The sequence below is a fragment of the Halichoeres trimaculatus genome, unplaced genomic scaffold, assembly GCF_033239565.1.
Source record: "Halichoeres trimaculatus isolate MK-OKI-2021-1 unplaced genomic scaffold, fHalTri1.1 fHalTri1_scaffold_23, whole genome shotgun sequence".
NCBI classification, from domain to species: domain Eukaryota; kingdom Metazoa; phylum Chordata; class Actinopteri; order Labriformes; family Labridae; genus Halichoeres; species Halichoeres trimaculatus.
Genome location: NW_027437201.1, coordinates 17,552,416 through 17,570,481, shown reverse-complemented (window position 1 = coordinate 17,570,481; position 18,066 = coordinate 17,552,416). Strand labels below are relative to the sequence as shown.

Sequence of the window (18,066 nt, the reverse complement as noted above, 5' to 3'; positions counted from 1 at the left end):
TTTAAGTGTGGTTGGCTTTATTTGCCCAAATAAAGGTCTGGGTTTCTCTGAAGCATGACTGAGACTCAGGGAGAACCTCTCCTTGGAATAAAGTCACATTGTGATCAGGGCCTCTGGTGAGATAACATGCCCCACCACACACCTGGTATCTCATGCCAGGCGGAGCAGCTGCTCTGTTTCCACACCATGTTACCATGGATGGAGCTTGCAAACACTGAGGTCTGTGGGGACTTAAGTCTCACTCCTTCTTCTCTCTATACTAAACACACACACAGATCTCCTCATGCATCAGCAGATGACTCAGATAGTTCAGAAACTTGCAGAGAACAGTGTGAGAAAAGTCGCTCTGGGATGAACTATATCAAAGACAGGTTTAGTTTCAGTAATAAAAGAGCAGTTTAACTCAACAAAGCTGCTTTATTATGTAATACTATAATAGTCTTACACTGCAATAAGATGCACGTCTTAAAACTAGGTCAGGGAAAGTAGCTTGAGTAGTGCACATTTCTGAGACTTTAGTGAAAGTGTCTGCTTAAATTATGTAACAAGATATGACTCCAGCTCTTTTTTTTTACGGCTGGGTATTACAGTTATATTAGTTTCCTCTGCTGAAACCGGGGCTTTCCTTCAGTCTCAAATAATATTCAGGTCTTTCATTATGAAGCCAAGAGTCAGAAACAATAAGAACAAAGTCAATTCCAGTTCCTAATGTTGTTTTATGTCCTGTGGAGTTATTATGCGTGATACAAAGGGATTTGAAAGAAAAACATTAGTTGGATTTTATCAAAAACAATAAATGCTATGTTGTTGTCAGTTCAGCAAGAGAGCTTTTCAGTTTGACTTTGATGATCCAAGGTCTCTCCATTCTCCCTGCTTGCAGTCTGGTTCCTGTCAAAAGCACCTGTTTGTGGTGCATGAAAAGCTCCTGCAGTATCTGGGCTTGGATGTCTTCTGTCTAACTGGCAAGGCTATTGACTGGAAGTCATTGTGTGATATTATTATTCCCCCCCCCCCAAAAAAAACAACTTGCACATCTTCAGAGATCTTTTTGAGCATGAAATAAACAGATGCATGTCTTTAATATAACTGGAGTTCATATATGTGACTGTCTTTTACAGCACATCTTATTCACTTCTGTTTTAACATTATTTAAAAATAATAACATAACAGTTGAAGTGTTATTACAGACGTGTGTCACTCGTATATACAAGTTTTAAACCTTATTTTAATGATTTCTTCTCTTCTTTAACATCTTCTCATGATGATGAAACACTGACACCTGCTGGACAAATGCTATAAAAGCAGCCAGTTTAATTGGACCCGCCCACACCCCTTTCTCTGCTTTCTATCGGTGTGACACTAAGAAAGCCTTCTTTGATTGGTGGCTTTGTTTTATGTCGTCCAATCAGCGTGTCTGTTTACAATTCGTCAAAGGTCAGAGTTGAAGAAACTAGGAGGTGAAGCAGCTAGCTTGGAAAGCCCCAGAAACAATGGATACGACCTCTAAAAAGGATTAATAACAGAAATGTTGAGGAAAGGGAATGAATTATAAAGATAGAAGAAGTCACATTGGAGACTTCAACGATGTCAGGTTTTGGTGTCCACGCTGTGAAGTCGTCGCTGTCTTTACACAAGGTTTGTGGCTAAGCTAACGGATGAGAGACATAAACAGAGCTGGGAGGTTGACTTTGACAACACCTTTCCTTTTTGTTAATATCTGAGGATTTTCCAGACCCTAAACCGCGGGGTTTCCCTGTCCAAGAAGCAGGAGTTTGCTTCGTATCAGTGTAACGTGTAACTAGCTTACTGCCCGGGTTTGGGGGAGTTCAGCTAAGTTTTGGTTCAAAACAAATGGCCATTCTCATCATGCATCTACCAACGTGTGGGTAGGTGTTAAAAGACTTAAACAGCTTATCCCTTAAAATCAACATAATGCTTAGTTTGACGAGAAGCAGTCTGAGATCTGTGTTATCCCTCACTTAAGTCAATGGGTTTGATTTTTAGTCACGAAGCTGTTCACAATTAGTTTTTTAAAGTGCAGAATTGTGACTGGTGTATCACGTTTTGCTTTAATTATATAATATATAGCCACGTCAGACAGTACCTTTGCCTCCTGTGAATCCAATGCTGTGTCCCAAATCGCGTACTGTCGTCAGACACTTACATGAAATGCCCTGTACACACTCTGCACTTACTAGAACAGTGCAAAGAAATCTTACAGGGTAAATTTGTCCCAAATTAAACACTGCAGCTTCCCACCTACCGGAAACTACGATCGCATATCACAACCGTTCACAGGTGGTCTTCTGCTTTTCATTGATTACATCCATTTACCATCGTTTGATCCGTTCCCGCCTCTCCCTCTGTGTAGCCAATAAGTGTGAGAAGTGTGATTTCTATGCCTTTTTGAAAGCCCTTCGAGGATTTGAGGATCATAAAACAAATTGAGAAAGATTTAATTGTGGAAGGGGTGAATGTTTTCAGAGTTCAAACATGACTTACACCAACATGTTCTTCTTCAGCTGTGCATCCTCTCCCTGCTGAACCTGAGACATCCACTCCATCACTGTCCTCTGCAGCCATGGTGGAAACATCCTCACAGGACCTCTTTTCGACTGGTCTCTACTGGACCAGAATCCCCTTCCCTTCCTGCACTAACTGACACCACCGACTGCACTGAACCTGAACCGAGCCGCAGCCCCTCTACATGGACTCCTGATCAGGGTCCACCCCCTGCTCCGACACACTGCTGTATGAGTGGCTGTCATAACTGTGTTTGGATTGAACATGCAGAGCAGCTGCTGGAGTATTACACTGATGGTGGGGACCGGGCACTCGCTGCTATCGAGGAGAATGTTCTGGATGAGAACCTTAAGACTTATCTAAAGATGGAGATCAGGCTGTTGAAAAAGAAATGACCGAAGCATCTGCTGCCATAATACTTAGACAGAGGCTAACTGAGAGCACTTTTAAATACTCCCTAGTCACTGATTTTATCACATTTCCCTCCTTCCTCTGTGGGTCGCACAATTCACGTCTTCACAGTATTTCAGAAAAGCAACATTTTTTAAGTTGAGATGTGAGCAGGATACCTGTTGACTCAAGAAGTTGTCTGCGATGGAGTATCAGTAGTTTTCAAGTGATTTTTTAGTTGCATGGTTGGAAATGAAGGCTCAGTGTTTGAATGTTTGATATATAACAGGGATGCATGTTGTATCTTTTTATCTGCGCTGCTGTAATTCATTGTTTTTAACTTTTCATTCATGTCTCAAATTTTGTGAAAGGTGTGCAATTTGAAATAACAGAGGTCAGGTGATTCTTTTAACTTTCTGATTCCATTATCTCTAAAATTCAGTAAATCATTGTCATTTTCAACTACCCCTGAAACAGGTTTGCACATTTGTTGTATGTATCTTTGTATGAAGCTTGAACTGAACTGTAAAGAGTTTATTTTTATGAGTTGACTTAAGTTAATCATATTTAAGAGTTGAAATGTGTATTAAAATTAAATTTTAAAGGTTGTTTTGTTAAATAAATATTCAGATTCAAAATAAACTTTATTCTTTGGCAAAATTTTAGCACTCAGAAGGACCACTAGAGAGCGCCAGATAGACATGATAGTGTTTCACTTCTAAATTTCATATATTTGGAAGTCACTCCGAATGCAACCGCAATTGTTTAATTGTTCTTGTCAAAATGTATTCACACTGATAACTAGGAGAAATAGTTGCATAAATTCTGAGTTGTTCTGAATGAACTAATCACCTGATGGATCATCTGCCAGTCATCTGAGGTGAAGTCAGCCAGCTGCCTGTTTGTCTTCCAGTCTCACAGTTTCTGAGGCAACATTGACCCTGATCTGATCTCCCTCCCGGACTCAGCAGCAGTAATGGTGATGTGCATTAAGTCCTGATTGCACAGAACCAGTCAACATCTCCAGGCTTCATTTATTCTCTGATCCTGGAGGATTAGGATCGAGACATTTCACTGATGACAAAGAAAAGACTGTACTCAGAGTCTGACGTGATAAAAGAAGAAACTCAGGACAGATTATTGCTGGTTGCACGTCATCACTTTGCGTCTGGTGATGTGTCATAATCATCGATGTAAAGCTACAGCTGAGCACAGCAGTCAAATAGAGACGAGGTTGAATGTTTGCATTAATAATATGTGAGGTTGGGAGAGCAGGTTGTCATCTTGCGATGGCCCAGGCTGTGAGGTGACTGGAAATATTTTTCAGTTTCAGGTAGAAAAAAAAGATGATGACTGGTCACGACCCTAGCCATGTGCTCACCTTCTGTGACCCCCTAAGTGTAGGTGTTGACATCAGAGCAGGCGGGCGTTACATTTGTAATCTTCTTCAGGGGCTCAGCATATAAGAGGGACTCTCAGTTCCCACAGGTCCTTACTGCAAGCCTGGCATTGAACTCCACTCACCTGATCATCTGGCTGTCCTTCGTCCATCACCGGGTGAGTAGTCTTTCCACTTTATCACTGAATTCATCACTTGTTCATGGATTTTCACAACCTCAAACAGAGCCTGATAGAGGACATGCAATGTTTGAAGAGGGCTGAAAGCCCTGTGAAGTTTATTATTTGGTGCAAAAATAAGTTTATTTTTAATGTATCATTTGGTCAAGAACTAATATACTTTCCTGTGGGCACCAAACAAATTGTACAGCTCTTTAATTTGATTTGATTCAAGCTAATAAAGGACCCACTTCGCCCTGAATGTTTTTGTTTTCATCATGATAAAATTGAGCGTTACACAATTTTTTGAGAGAAAGAGTTTGTTCTCTAAAGTTTTGTGGAATTTATCATGTTCAAACAGATAAAACAGTCAGGTAACAGTTGTAAAACCACTACATATCCTACCATAGATGCGTGTTCTTCTGTCTTTGTCTTTACACATTGATCAGATTGATTGCTGAGACCCTCCGTGTGTGCTCAGCAGATCTGTTGTGTTGTCCTTGCTTTAACAAGATTACAAGTGGACAGTTGGCTTTAAGAGGAGAGGGGAGAGAACTTATTAACTTGAGCCAGGGATTATGGGAAAATTGGGTCGTCCTTGCTGAGCAGACAGCCAGGTAGTCTATCAGAGAGAAATATGAGTGTAAGTCCAGCCAGGTGTTGTTCAGATCAGTAAGAGGATTAAAGTCTGTAAAGTCTGTCTGAGGGGGCAGAGGCTGCTACGTGAAATGTTTGTTAAAAACGAGCATCACTTTCATCGTGGCTCATCATGGTCTTATAGCTAACTGTGTTTTCCTCTCTGTCTTCTCTCCACCTTTCAGCTATATCATTGGGGGGAGTATTTCACAGAGGTGTCTCTATCAACTTAGCAGCCATCATAAAGATTCAAAATGAATCTTGATCCACAAAAAACTGACATCAAGTCAGCCACTCGTGTGACTGGAGGCCCAGCCACTCCTCGCAAAGGCCCACCCAAGTTCAAGCAGAGGCAGACCCGCCAGTTTAAGAGCAAGCCCCCGAAGAAAGGAATCCAGGGGTATGCCACAGAAAAAGTAATTCTGATGGTGAGAAATTTAAAAATGTGTGATGCAATGTGTGATTTCTTTCTTGCAGCTTTGGTGACGATATCCCTGGCATGGAAGGCTTGGGCACTGGTGAGTTCGGATAAAAAGATCAGTTTCTATGATTGACAGGGTCCAGGCTTACTGACAAGTGTTGTTTTTTTTTCTTTTGTGCAGACATCACGGTCATCTGTCCCTGGGAGGCCTTCAATCACCTGGAGCTGCATGAGCTTGCTCAGTATGGTATCATCTGAGCCGTCCTGCTTCTCCCTGCAATCCTCAGAGGATTACAGGTCACATCCTGGCACTTCACATCGGGGGCCTCGGGCTCCATCTTGATGATTCAAGTTGAAAACCTACCGCAATGAACTGTTACGAACACAAGAATGGAAAAGAGAAAAAGATCTCTTTATCTCTTCTCTCTTACACTGGATTTTTCTTTTGATTCTTTATTTCATATTAAACCTCTACTGATATTCATCATGCCCTTATCTGATTCCTTTATCCCATCAAATCCACTGTATTCAAAAGGCTGCCAGCTTCTTTCTTCCTTTTCCCTTGTTCCCTTGGCAAACATTTCTTCTTCCTTTTATACCCCTTCACTTAAAGTACAAGAAAAGACCATTTATTATCTGTCTCTCTGTAAAATTTCTACAATGAGAAATGTCCTTTCTGAACCATATGTGCATGTAAATCTGCAGTGTAGTGGTCCATATCCTCCAGCCGTTGTGAGTTTAAACTCACAACTTGAGCTTGGAGACATCTTGTAGAAATGTGTATTTTTTGTTATCCCTCATTCTTATCTTTTATCTATCATTAAGTGTTACATTATTATTTTCTTTTTTGTGAATTCATTATTGTCTCATCTGAGTTGTCCTCATCATTATGATTTTAAATGTTTTTATCTATTCCATTCCTCTTTAGCTATAGTTTTTTCTTCTGGACTGTATCTGTCATCTATGGGAATTTATCTTTCTAGTCATTGTTCTGGATGGATGTAACACCTGAGTAATGCAGCGTCATCCTCTCTACATGATGAAGAGAAAATAAAACATTAAAAAAAGAAGAAAAAAAAGAATGTGGTATTTGTTTATTTCAGTATGAACATCTCTGCATTTATATAAACATCATTTCCAGTATAATCTGAAATATAACTTTTCTTTACAAAGCTAACTTCTATATTAAAGTTCTTAGTAATTATTTTATGATCATCCAAGGAACTATTGTGAAACAAAAAAATGAGAATAAATGTTGAATAAGTCTTGGTTTAATTAATAAAGGCAAACATTACATAATAAATCAGAATAAGTGTAATGTTTGGGTTTATTTTTTACAAAGGCGGGATAATAAATCAGAACAAGTTGGATTTGAAACATATATTTATACATAAATGCCATTTTTATGATACTTAAATCAAAATGAATTATATTTTCTAAAAATTATTTTGTATTATGTTATACTCTTTGTAAACAGTCTATTGATTCTCTCGCTGTTGAGGAGCAGCTCTCTTCTTGACGTTTCTCGACAAATTTAGTTTTTAATTTCATAAAGACATAAATGATAACAAAACCCAAACAGACACTGCACTGGGTGTATAAAAAAAGTAACGATAACGTTTTGACATTTTCGAAATAAACCATCAGTCATCCAGAGCAGAGTGGAACGTTGGGTCTCTATTTGTGTTTTGGTCGTGGCTGGTTTCGCGTGGGACCGACGGTAACGGTCGGTCACTAATGTCTGCTACACCCGGTGTTTGAGTTGTGTGATGGAGTTTCGTTGACAAACTCTTTCAAACGCTCTGAGACTTTTATATTCAGTGTGTCTTTGTACTAACGCAGCGATCCCTATCACCCGAGCAGCATGGAGGACAGTATGGTGAGTTTTACGGCTGCTTCCCCTCACTGCACTGCGGGGTCGAAGCGGCTAACAGCAGCTAGCCTTTTAGCTGAAGTCCGGAGTGATGAGGCAGCAGAATTAGCTTTACGGCTAACGTTAGCTCGATATCATTAACAGAGAGTGACTGAGGCCTGTTTAGCTCACCGGCTAATCTTAGCTCTTTGACAAGCTCACGACATCCGAATAAAAACAGGCATCGCTGGCTAACGGTTCTGCTTTATAACAGACACTAATTCAGGAATATCAGAGTTTTAACTCCTGCTCTGTGTGCTCAGTTCATTACCCAAACATGAGCTGGAATATTCTCGATGAATGTATGAAAGAAGATCTGTTGTTGATTCATTAAAAGTGTTATTTGTTGACTGGGTAAGCCCGCACGCTGTGACGGATTAAGTCAGCGTTGTCTAGTCTAAATTTAGCATCATGCTACCGTCTCAGTGTATAGAAATTTGGATGAAAAGCTAACGTCAACATTACTTTTCTGCACTGTCATCGCTGTCATAATATCCTGACACTGACCGTACTGTACAGAGGGGAGCTGCGTCTCTGTTATGACTGACAGGAGTCAAATATATATTCATTATTAGGCAACTGTAAGCTCCCATAGTTAATAAACGATTAGGTACTCTCATAATAGTTTGCTTTATAAGTTTGTGTGAGAAAACTAGTGTTTGAGATGTTAAAAGTACAAGTTAAAGCAAGAATTAGGATGTTTCTTGCACAGTTGCAGGCATGATAAAGTAAAACTTTCATAATTTTGTTGATGTAAGTTTATGAGTTAGTGTCAGCATTCATTTCAAAACAAGGTGGAGGGGTGTCAGGTGTTTTTCTGGACCATGTTGCACAACTATACATTTGCAACTATCAGTCAAAACATCATGACCACTACATTACTAATGCGGGATGTCCCTTTTTAAATCAGGAATAAAACAGCACTGACCTGATCCCACACCTCTTATGGTCCCTTTTGCAGGTCCTGGAAGTTGTAAGGTGGAGCCTACATGGATTGGGCTTGTCTGTCCAATACATTCTGCAGATTCTTAATTAGATTGAGATGAGAGACTTTTGCGACATAGCAAACACCTTGAACTTGTTATATTCCTTCAGTCTGCTTCAGCACAGCTCCATACACAACAAACTGAAGCACTCTGTGCTCTGACACCTTTTCTATCTTAACAGTCATTAATTTCCTCAGATGTTTGGGTTATATTAGTTTTTGGGCTGGGTTAAGGTAGACAGGCAAGTCTTTTTACCCTACACACATTCACCAGAAACACCCTATAAGTGCTGCAGTTTTGGAAATGCTGTGACCTTGTTCACATACTTACACTTGTCCACCTTTTCCAGCTTCTAAAACATCAGCTTCACAAAAGTATCAAAGTATCATAATTTCACAAGGCTGAGCACTGAATGCACTTTTTGTGTTTGTCTTTTTCAGATCATCAGGGTACAATCCCCAGATGGGATGAAGAAAATTCCTTCAACTAAGAGGGAGACAGCATCTGCATTTTTGAAAAAGGTACAATGTGTGAAACCTAACAGTTTTCAAACCCTTATCACAGCAGGCCATGTATGAATCACAGTTTCACCACTTTCACAAACTGCAACAAACACATCATAGAAGTGTGAATTTATTACAATAAATAAAGAATGTAATGCTATGTAAACATGCAACGCTTGGTCAAAGATAAAGCTTAGGTTTGCTCTCAGCTACCTTTGACTGGTGCTGAAGGAGTGATGAATACAGTGCTTTGGGATTTTGTTTTGGATTCTTGGGAACATGCTGCAAATAGAGCAATTGGACAATATATATATATGGTTTTAACAATAATCAACAATTTAATCAAACATTGTGCTGTCTCGATGTATTCCCACCATACATTGTGTTTTTATGCTGGTAATGGAAACAGGTAGTCACAAGTAGTTCAGACCATCCAGCACTTTGTTTCAAGGGTCCATTTCAGCAGAACACACAGTAACACCCCATATCTGATTTTTACTGTCACACTGATGCTCCTCTGAGCAGTGTTTTCACAGAGCCCACTTATGTTTCTCTGCCTCTGCCTGCTCATTGTTCATTTATTCAAGAGCTGTGGAGAAAGTACCAGAGTAGTTCAGGCCTGCTCCGCTCCTGTGTGAGCTGCTGTCATAGACTTTGTGGGAAATTTGTGTTCAAGGAATGAAACAGAGGCTTGATTTGCCATTTCTTTTATCGCACTTTGGTATGAATAACATGTTAAACCATTCTTGTTCTTTTTTGTTAAACTGAAAATACCTACACTTTGTGGCAAAAGATGATTTTTTCCCCACCCCCTTTAAATGAGCTGCTCTGAAAAGAGAGGTTGAGACCTGCTGTTGAAATTCAAATTTATGTGTCAATCTTAAAAACTGTAATACAGGTGAATGTTAGCACTTTGATCAAAGATCATTATATTGATGCATTAGTCAAGATCTATAGATCAGTACACCTGTACTGGATACCAGTGTGGTTTACAGCCTTAAAACAGCAGCCAGACAGTGGTCAGGAAAACAAGACCACAAAATGAATAGATGTATATTTAGTCTTTAATGTGGATAAATCTGTGTTAACAGTTCTATATTGAGTTAGTTCCAGCTGACCTCAATTGGTATTCAAGCACATGAAAATAATCCTTTGAATCATTAGATGTGAAAAACCTTAAATAGAAACCTCTTCCAGCCGACTGATCACAGCAGAGCATTGCAGCAGCTCCTCATTAAAAATGTATGTATCCCCGTTGAGGCAGGATGGTGTATCCTGCAGATCAATGAGAGGAGTAGTCTTCAGTGTCTGCTGACATGTAGCCAACCATGGCTGGAATAGAAAACCTTGGGCGTGAAGCAGACAGGGCAGGGACGGTCTGAGGCCCTGCAGGTTTTATTTCTGCTGCAGAGACAGAATAAAGAGAGCTCAGTGTGAATTTTTGCCTCATTTAGACTGACAGTACAGAAAACTCTTTTACCCACTGTGCCCTAATAATATCTCACACTTCCTCTGTGAGAAAGCTGTTTGAAAAATAGTGTTTCATACTCCTCAGTGCTTCTCTTTTTAGTTTCTCCATCCTAACAAGGACAGAGCTAATGGCTTACTGCGTGGATGGATATGAAGGGATCAAACCAGCAATGTTTTTTTGTGTGTTTACAGCACAAACCAGTCATCAAATAAAGAAGACTGAGGTGATGAAATAAAGACAGCAGACTGTCTGCCTGTTCAGTGGAGATAAATATGCAGTGGTACACTCTGCTCTGAGCACTCCTAAAAGCCAAGTTTGGCTCACTCTGTGATGACCTTAAGAGGAGTTCTTACAAGCTGAGTTTCTCTCGTGCCAGGAGGATCTGTGCTAATCTGCTTTGTTGGGTCAATTGGCATCGATGAAACAGTTGACACCTTCAGACATAAACTTTTTTCTGGGGTACATTCTGAAGTTAATCTTATAGAAGAAAATCTATAGAGGCATGGTCCTCCAAAAATAAGCTCATACCTTGCATATTTAAAAGCCATTTACTTCAAGTGCATTTGATGGTGTCCATTTTTAATCTAGACATCCTGTGTAATCATTTTAGCATATTGTTCCTATCCTTCTTCTAAGGTGGCCAAAGAGTTTGGGTTCAACTCCAATGGGTTTTCTATTTACCTGAACCGCAACAAGACCGGAGAGATCCTTTCCCAGAACAAAACCTTGAGCCTGCTTAAGATCAAGTAAGTAAAACCAGCAGCTTTAAGCAGAGAGGAGTCCACATCCCTTCTGTCAAATCTTGAATAGAAACATCCAGATGTTGACTCAGAAACTTTTAAGATGTGTTCAAAGCCAGTGTAACGTAACAGGAGTTTACTCGTATTGCTGATTTTCTATAAACATGTTATCTTGTCTTTCCTCTTTGTAGGCACGGCGACATGCTTTTTTTGTTCCCTTCAGGAGCCTCTTCTTCCTCCTCTGGGGAGGTGATGGACACGGCCACCCCGCACTCATCTTCATCACTATCATCCATCTCATCATCTTCATCCTCCTCATCGTCCTCCGTGATCCCCCGGTCCTTCTCATCACCACAGGTCCAGGAGGATGAGATCGATCAGTATTTGACCAAGCAAGATGGCAAGATCTACAGGAACAGAGATCCACAGCTGTAAGAAGATGATCCACTCCCAGTAACAGACTCAAACACAGACGTCAGATGGCTGATGATTGTTTTCTTGTTACAGATGTCGCCATGGTGCCCTTGGAAAATGTGTGCACTGTGTACCGTTAGAGGTAAGAAAAGCTAGTTAATTTGTCTCCCAAACCCATTCAGCAATGTTTGTCATGTTTATTCTGCTTTCACTCATTAAAACTCCACTACTTTTCCAGCCTTTTGACGAAGACTACCTGAATCACCTCGACCCACCAGTTAAGCACATGTCATTCCACGCATACCTACGCAAGCTGACCGGTGGAGCCGACAAGTGAGAAGAATTTATCATTTAGTTTGAAATAGATGTTGGAAACAAACTTTAAAACTGTTTTAATCTCCTGCAGAGGGAAGTTTGCAGCTTTGGAGAACATCAGTTGTAAAATTAAGTCGGGCTGTGAGGGCCACCCACCCTGGCCGGAGGGGATCTGCACCAAATGTCAGCCCAGTGCCATCACACTGAACAGACAGGTAGGTTACTTTATGTTGGTCTCAGTGAAGCTGATAAATAACCAGAGATGTTTTATGTCAGGTCAACAGAATAACTGGGAATTTTTTTTTTCTCCCAGAAATACAGACATGTGGACAACATCATGTTTGAGAACCACACCATTGCCGACCGCTTCCTGGACTTCTGGAGGAAGACGGGCAGTCAGAGGATGGGGTATTTGTACGGCCGGTACACTGAGCACAAAGACATCCCTCTGGGGATCAGAGCTGAGGTGGCAGCTATCTATGAGCCCCCACAGGTGAGGGATTCATCCAGCATCTAACCCGTCCTGTTGCTCTCCTTACCAGTTGAAGTGTTCATTCCCCTTTTCAACTCTTCTTGGTTTTATTTCACGTGTCCTTGCTGTGTTTCAGAATGCCACTCAGAACAGCCTGGAACTGGTAGAGGACCCAAAAGCTGCAGCTGTGGATGAAATTGCTGCCAAACTGGGCTTGCGCAAGGTCAGCATTCTTTCATCACTTCCTCATTTTGACACCGGGCCTTCCAGTTAGGTTTGGCAGAGGCTGAAAAAAATGTTCACCTCGGTTGGGAAGGGCCTGGTTGTACTGGTTTTTAAGCAACAAAAAACTTCCATCTACTGATTTCTGTTTCAGCTACTTAAACAGTTGTCTTTGCTTTGTTTTTTTTAGGTGGGCTGGATCTTCACAGACCTTCTCTCTGAGGACACGAGGATAGGAACTGTCCGCTACACAAGAAACAATGTGAGGATGCTACTCATCTTAAAAAAGACCGTGTTGAAGTTTTCTTCTTTGAATGTTTTATCAACCTCTAAACTCCCTTTAGGAGTCACATTACCTGAGTGCAGAGGAGTGCATCATGGCAGGATACTTCCAGAATCATCACTCAAACCCCTGCAGACTCTCTCGAGACGGTTTCTTTGGCTCCAAGTTTGTAACAGTGGTGGCGACAGGTACGTTAATGTTCAGTCTGTGGAACAAATAGAAGTTGTCATTTGATGTCTTGTTTCTTTGCTGTGGATGTTGCAGTCATTCTGTTTCTCTTCTCCTGTATTTAGATGTTCTGTGTTTTTATTTAGTTGCCAGTTGTGCAGTGTAACACAAGCCAGACAGTCTGTTGGGAAAAGGCCAAATGTTTACCCTCCTTTTACAGCCATGTCAGACAACCATTTGTGTATTAGTTCCAGAAGAGCGCCAAATGTTGCCTTGACCTCATCTCTGTCATTTGCATTAATGAGGCAGCGACGGCCAAGGGTGATGTAATGTTAACACATGTTATGCCAACACTCTTTAGTCCATCTGTTTGGCTCTCCCTTGTGTGAAGACGGGGCTGGTTTGCAAACGAGTTGCATGTGTAAAGCTGAGGAGGCTCGCAGCACTCTGACATAATGATTACTTAATAAGCCTGTAGGTATGTGCACAGCTTCTCTGCTGGTATTTAGAGTCATTCTCAGTCTGAATTTAGAGACTCTCTCCGTGCCTCTTGTGCTCAAAGAAGCAAGTTTTAAGTTGTTTTAGTTTTGTGGAAAAATGAATCCTGTTGCCGAAATCTTCAAGTCACTGAAGGACAGAAATTTAATCATGGTGGCTTGTTTCTTGGTGCAACAACTTAAGTTATGAGTGATTCACACAGGTTTAACCTTGCTCTTCTCCTCAGATACTTTTCTGTGAAGAGTAGAGTGAATAATGTTGAATGAAAAATCAATGCCTGTGTCTGTCCCCGTGCAGGAGGCCCAGATAACCAGGTACACTTTGAGGGATATCAGGTGTCCAATCAGTGCATGGCTCTGGTGAGAGATGAGTGCTTACTGCCCTGCAAAGACGCTCCTGAGCTGGGCTACGCTAAAGAGTCGAGCCCTGAGCAGTACGTACCCGACGTCTTCTACAAGGTAAGAAATCAGACAGGTGTTCAAAGTTTGACATGCAGAATATTTAAGTGGAGTAAGGTTTCTATTTTCTCTGTTGAGGCGAGACATTTGACTTCTGTCGAACATTTTCTCTGACAACCCAGATGTAGAACTAATATTTGATTCTGACTGATCTATTTTATTCTTCTTTTCATCCAAAAGGACAAAGACAAATTTGGAAATGACGTCACGTTTCTATCTCGACCTCTCCCTGTGGAGTATCTTATTATAGATGTGAGTCTTCTTTATGTACTAAATGTCATCATCAAGGCATTTTCTGCTTTCATCTGTCTGTTGAACTTTCTAACTCTCCCTTTTTTCTTCTCTAGATAACCACCACTTTCCCAAAAGACCCACAATACACCTTCTGCTCCACACAGCGCTTCCCCATCGAGAACCGGGATATCCTCGGAGAGACGCAAGTGAGTGGTTTGTGGATTAACCTTTGAGTGCACATGAACATTGGTTGACCTCCAGAGTTCAGGAGACGTTAAAGAAGTATTCCTGTTTTCTGTGTCTGCAGGATTTCCACAGTTTAGCCACGTACTTGTCCCACTGCCCCTCCACGACATTTCTGGACATCGTGTCAGACTTCCATCTGCTCCTCTTCCTCGTCACCAATGAAGTCATGCCTCTAAGAGTAAGCTGCAGATTTTTTGTTTTCTATAAGACTTCCGTTTATGTCACAGAGTGTAAGTCAGACTGTGAGGACATGTGTTTCCAGTCTGGAGGCAGTTACTGGTGTGAGGATGTTTTCACTCATACGCTGATCTGTTTAAAAACCGTCCAGCGGTGTGTCATCATGATCAAAGCCTAACTTATGGAATACAAATGCTTTTCTGTGTCCTGATGGTAATGAGCTGCTGGATTAGATCAGGATGAAACAAAATCCAGACTCAAACAGAAAGCTTGTGATTTATTAATGTCCCTGAGTTCATAATTTTCACGTTGGTGATTGAAGTTTTTGTTTGTTTCTGCAGGACAGCATTGGGTTGCTTTTAGACGCAGTGAGAACTTCCAATGAGGATCTGGCTCAGACCTGGAAGAAGTCGGAGCAGTGGGCGACCATCGAGCAGCTGTGCAGTAAGTTTCAGCTCAGGAGAGGGGCCATCTTCACAGTTTATTGTTCTGATGCATCTACAAAGTGTGCACAAGTTACGACTTAATCTACCAACACATTTAGGTTGAAAAATCAAGCAGCACCTGAAAGTCTTGAGGGACACTTTGAAAAATTTCAAGTTTCAAACACAATCAACAATGTGTTGGTTCTCCTGTCTCTCCAGGTACAGTGGGCGGGCAGCCCTCCAGCTCTCTGGGTTATGGGGCGATAGGCGGTCCGTCAGCCCCTGCCTCCTCCTCGGCCATGTGGTCCTGCCTCCACTGCACCTTCATGAACCAGCCTGGCACAGAGCACTGTGAGATGTGCAGCCTCCCCCGCAGTTAAACCCCCTACTCCTCCCACTTTCCACCCGGCCTACACGTCCTGATCTAACCCGCCGAGCCCTCCTCTCACCTCGCCGATGACATCACTGCACCAGGACCAGCTGCGAGATGTGTACGCCCTTATTTTCCACCTCCCTCTGAAGCCTCGTTGACACGTGAAAGGGATGCACTCGTTTACATCGAATTTAATGAGTAAATCAAATAAACCAGACTGTTTCCTGTACTTCTGCACCCTTCCTCACAGTGGCTTTCATGCGGGGTGGGGCGTGTTAAGGTTAAGCACTTTTGGCTGAGGCTCCTCTCCCCCTGAATAATCACTCTCCTTGAATAAATCTTGCTGTGACTCAGGACGACAGCAAAGACTCAAGTGTTTGGATGTTCTCTCACATCAGTGCCCCACGCTCACTCTCACGACGTCTTCTGGAAAATTTTGCTGTGTATAAATACATTTGAGGAATGACACTTATTTAATTAAGCTTCTTATTTCTTTTTTATTTTCATCTGATTGTAGCGATACTTTAAATTTGGATCTTCAGTGTGGATTCTACTCTGTCAGGTGTTTCTAGGTCTCTTTGACAAGCCCCCTCAAGTACAATCATCGGTCAAAGCTCAGACCTGAAAACTCTCAAGAGCTCTGGAGTGATTCCACAAGTTTATACTTTCAGTATTAAGTTGCTTTGAAAATAGTTCCCAGTTTTGAAAAGGCAGATCTGAAAGAGGGTTTCCTGGTTTGTTTGGGTTTGTAGCTCTAGGATTTGATGGTCTGAACTCGAGCAGGCGTAATATGTAGCTTATTTTATCAGCTATAAGCTCTGTTTCCTCTGCATCATCATTGTTATTGACTCGCACTGTATCCAACATGAGGTGCTTCAAGAAACAAGTGGTGCTTGTCACTTTTCCCTTTCTCACCCTCTTCCTGTTGTCTTCTGTTCAGTCCTGACACAAGTCCAGAGGAGTCTAATGGGCCTCCCTCCTTCAAGGTTCTTTTTTTTATCACTCAGCCCTCAAAGTCTTCAGGGTCACAGGTCAGCAAAGACAAAACAATCCCTCACATTTCACCCCTCACATCAGATCTTCACCTTGTTAGTCTGCAGGCAGGAGGATGAGGTTCAGTCCGGTTTGCGGCTCTTTACGCTAAAGCATAAACCCAGAGCTTCTTCTTCTACATGCTCCTCCTAAATTGAACAATTAGCCACATTTTTTAAATTTCATTGGGATACTCTTTCATCAGACATTCTCTGGGACCAAAACTTCAGATCATAGAAGTCATAAAACTTCAGTCGTAGTTTCACATCAATGGCATTTTAACATCTGGCAGAAAAATGTAACTGAGGCGCTTGTTAATTGTGAATGTGCACTTATTCTGGAAAATAAAAACACGTTAGAGACGTCAGCTCATGGCTCTGCAGAGATGGTGTTGAGCTGGTGTTTTTCTAGCATCACCTGTAGGCCAGATGGAAACAGGTCCACATGTGAGAGTTAACAACCTTTCAGATATGATGAGATGGGGGTAAAATGTTGGATATATGTGACTAGGATGGTTTAAGATTGCTTAAATGCAATTAATGCAAATGAAAAGTTATCAGAAAGCTAAAGATAATACACATCTCTCCATACTGACACGTTTTCCTCTGGATTCATTCAGCTTCAGTCAACAGGAGCCAAATCTTGGTGTGTAGACAGATCCTAAACGGCTGCTAGTCATTGTGAGTTTCATATTTCCTTAAATCTTTATGCACTTATTCATGAAATGGTTTTACAGGCTGGGGTCAAACTTTCAGGAGGTTGTGCTGACCGGGAAAGCGTCTGTTGAGTTCAGAGAGCGAATCTTCAGCTGCAGATTTACTATTTATGAAACGATGTAAGAGCTAGAGAGTAATTCCTCTTGAGGAAGTGAACACAGATTTCTAGTTTTAGTTTGATAATGCTTGAATTTTCTTTTTTGTTTTGTTATGTTTTTTTGCTGGTTGATATCATTCTTGCCCCTTTCCTCCTTTTCGTGTGAATTTTCCAGAGCGATTTATCTGATGTCATGCTAACAGACGGCAGTGACCTTTTCCTTTTCTATTGATCCGGGGGCCGTTTGCTGAGCAAGCATGCTCTTGGAGTTACAGCAGGTCCTCACTTTCCTCTGAGCTTACTGAGGAGCCTGGGAGTTGTATGCTGTTGACCTGGATTTGAAACAAAAATAATAAAAAACACAAAAACAACAGAATTCCTTTTGTAGATGTCGGTGTGTTTGTTTCTTGTCTGATAGCTATTTATTCGCAGTTACGTTGTCTGCTAAAAAAAAAAAAAAAACTAGAAAGGGAAGCTGAAACAACACTAAGATGGAATACCTGACCAAATCTGCCTCAAGCCTCAAATTTCACCTGATTTTCATCATCTTGTCAAGGTCTCTGCAATCTGCAGGATGAATGCAGATTGTTTCTTGACTCTACCTCCCTCCTGTGCTTGACTTTCCGCCATAATCAACCTTTTAACGCCTGATCAGAGCAGGTAGAGTCCGGTGTCAGTGATCCTGTGTCTGCAGATGTAAACCAGATGTATATCAGGAATGTGTAAGTTGGACGCGACCTTAAAAACTTCAAACACTGAACGTCCCATAGGTCTGAGATCATTCTGCGGAGCATGTA

At 41.4% G+C, this 18,066-nt stretch overlaps 2 protein-coding genes across 2 annotated transcripts; both read left to right on the top strand.

Moving 5' to 3' along the window:
* The first annotated feature begins 2,913 nt into the window (after positions 1 to 2,913).
* On the top strand, positions 2,914 to 6,483 carry pde6gb (phosphodiesterase 6G, cGMP-specific, rod, gamma, paralog b). Its single transcript, XM_074662745.1, has 4 exons — positions 2,914 to 4,470; positions 5,292 to 5,506; positions 5,584 to 5,624; positions 5,709 to 6,483. Exons 2-4 carry the CDS (start codon positions 5,361 to 5,363, stop codon positions 5,783 to 5,785), a joined length of 264 nt encoding a protein of 87 aa, XP_074518846.1. The 5' UTR covers positions 2,914 to 4,470; positions 5,292 to 5,360; the 3' UTR covers positions 5,786 to 6,483.
* A 721-nt stretch (positions 6,484 to 7,204) lies between these two features.
* On the top strand, positions 7,205 to 17,637 carry nploc4 (NPL4 homolog, ubiquitin recognition factor). Its single transcript, XM_074663796.1, has 17 exons — positions 7,205 to 7,406; positions 8,866 to 8,946; positions 11,036 to 11,145; positions 11,331 to 11,570; positions 11,647 to 11,695; positions 11,792 to 11,886; positions 11,960 to 12,083; positions 12,182 to 12,361; positions 12,477 to 12,563; positions 12,753 to 12,824; positions 12,907 to 13,033; positions 13,809 to 13,969; positions 14,150 to 14,221; positions 14,317 to 14,409; positions 14,511 to 14,627; positions 14,968 to 15,070; positions 15,271 to 17,637. The coding sequence occupies exons 1-17, from the start codon at positions 7,392 to 7,394 to the stop codon at positions 15,429 to 15,431; spliced, it is 1,887 nt and encodes a 628-aa protein (XP_074519897.1). The 5' UTR covers positions 7,205 to 7,391; the 3' UTR covers positions 15,432 to 17,637.
* The last annotated feature ends 429 nt before the right edge of the window (positions 17,638 to 18,066 follow it).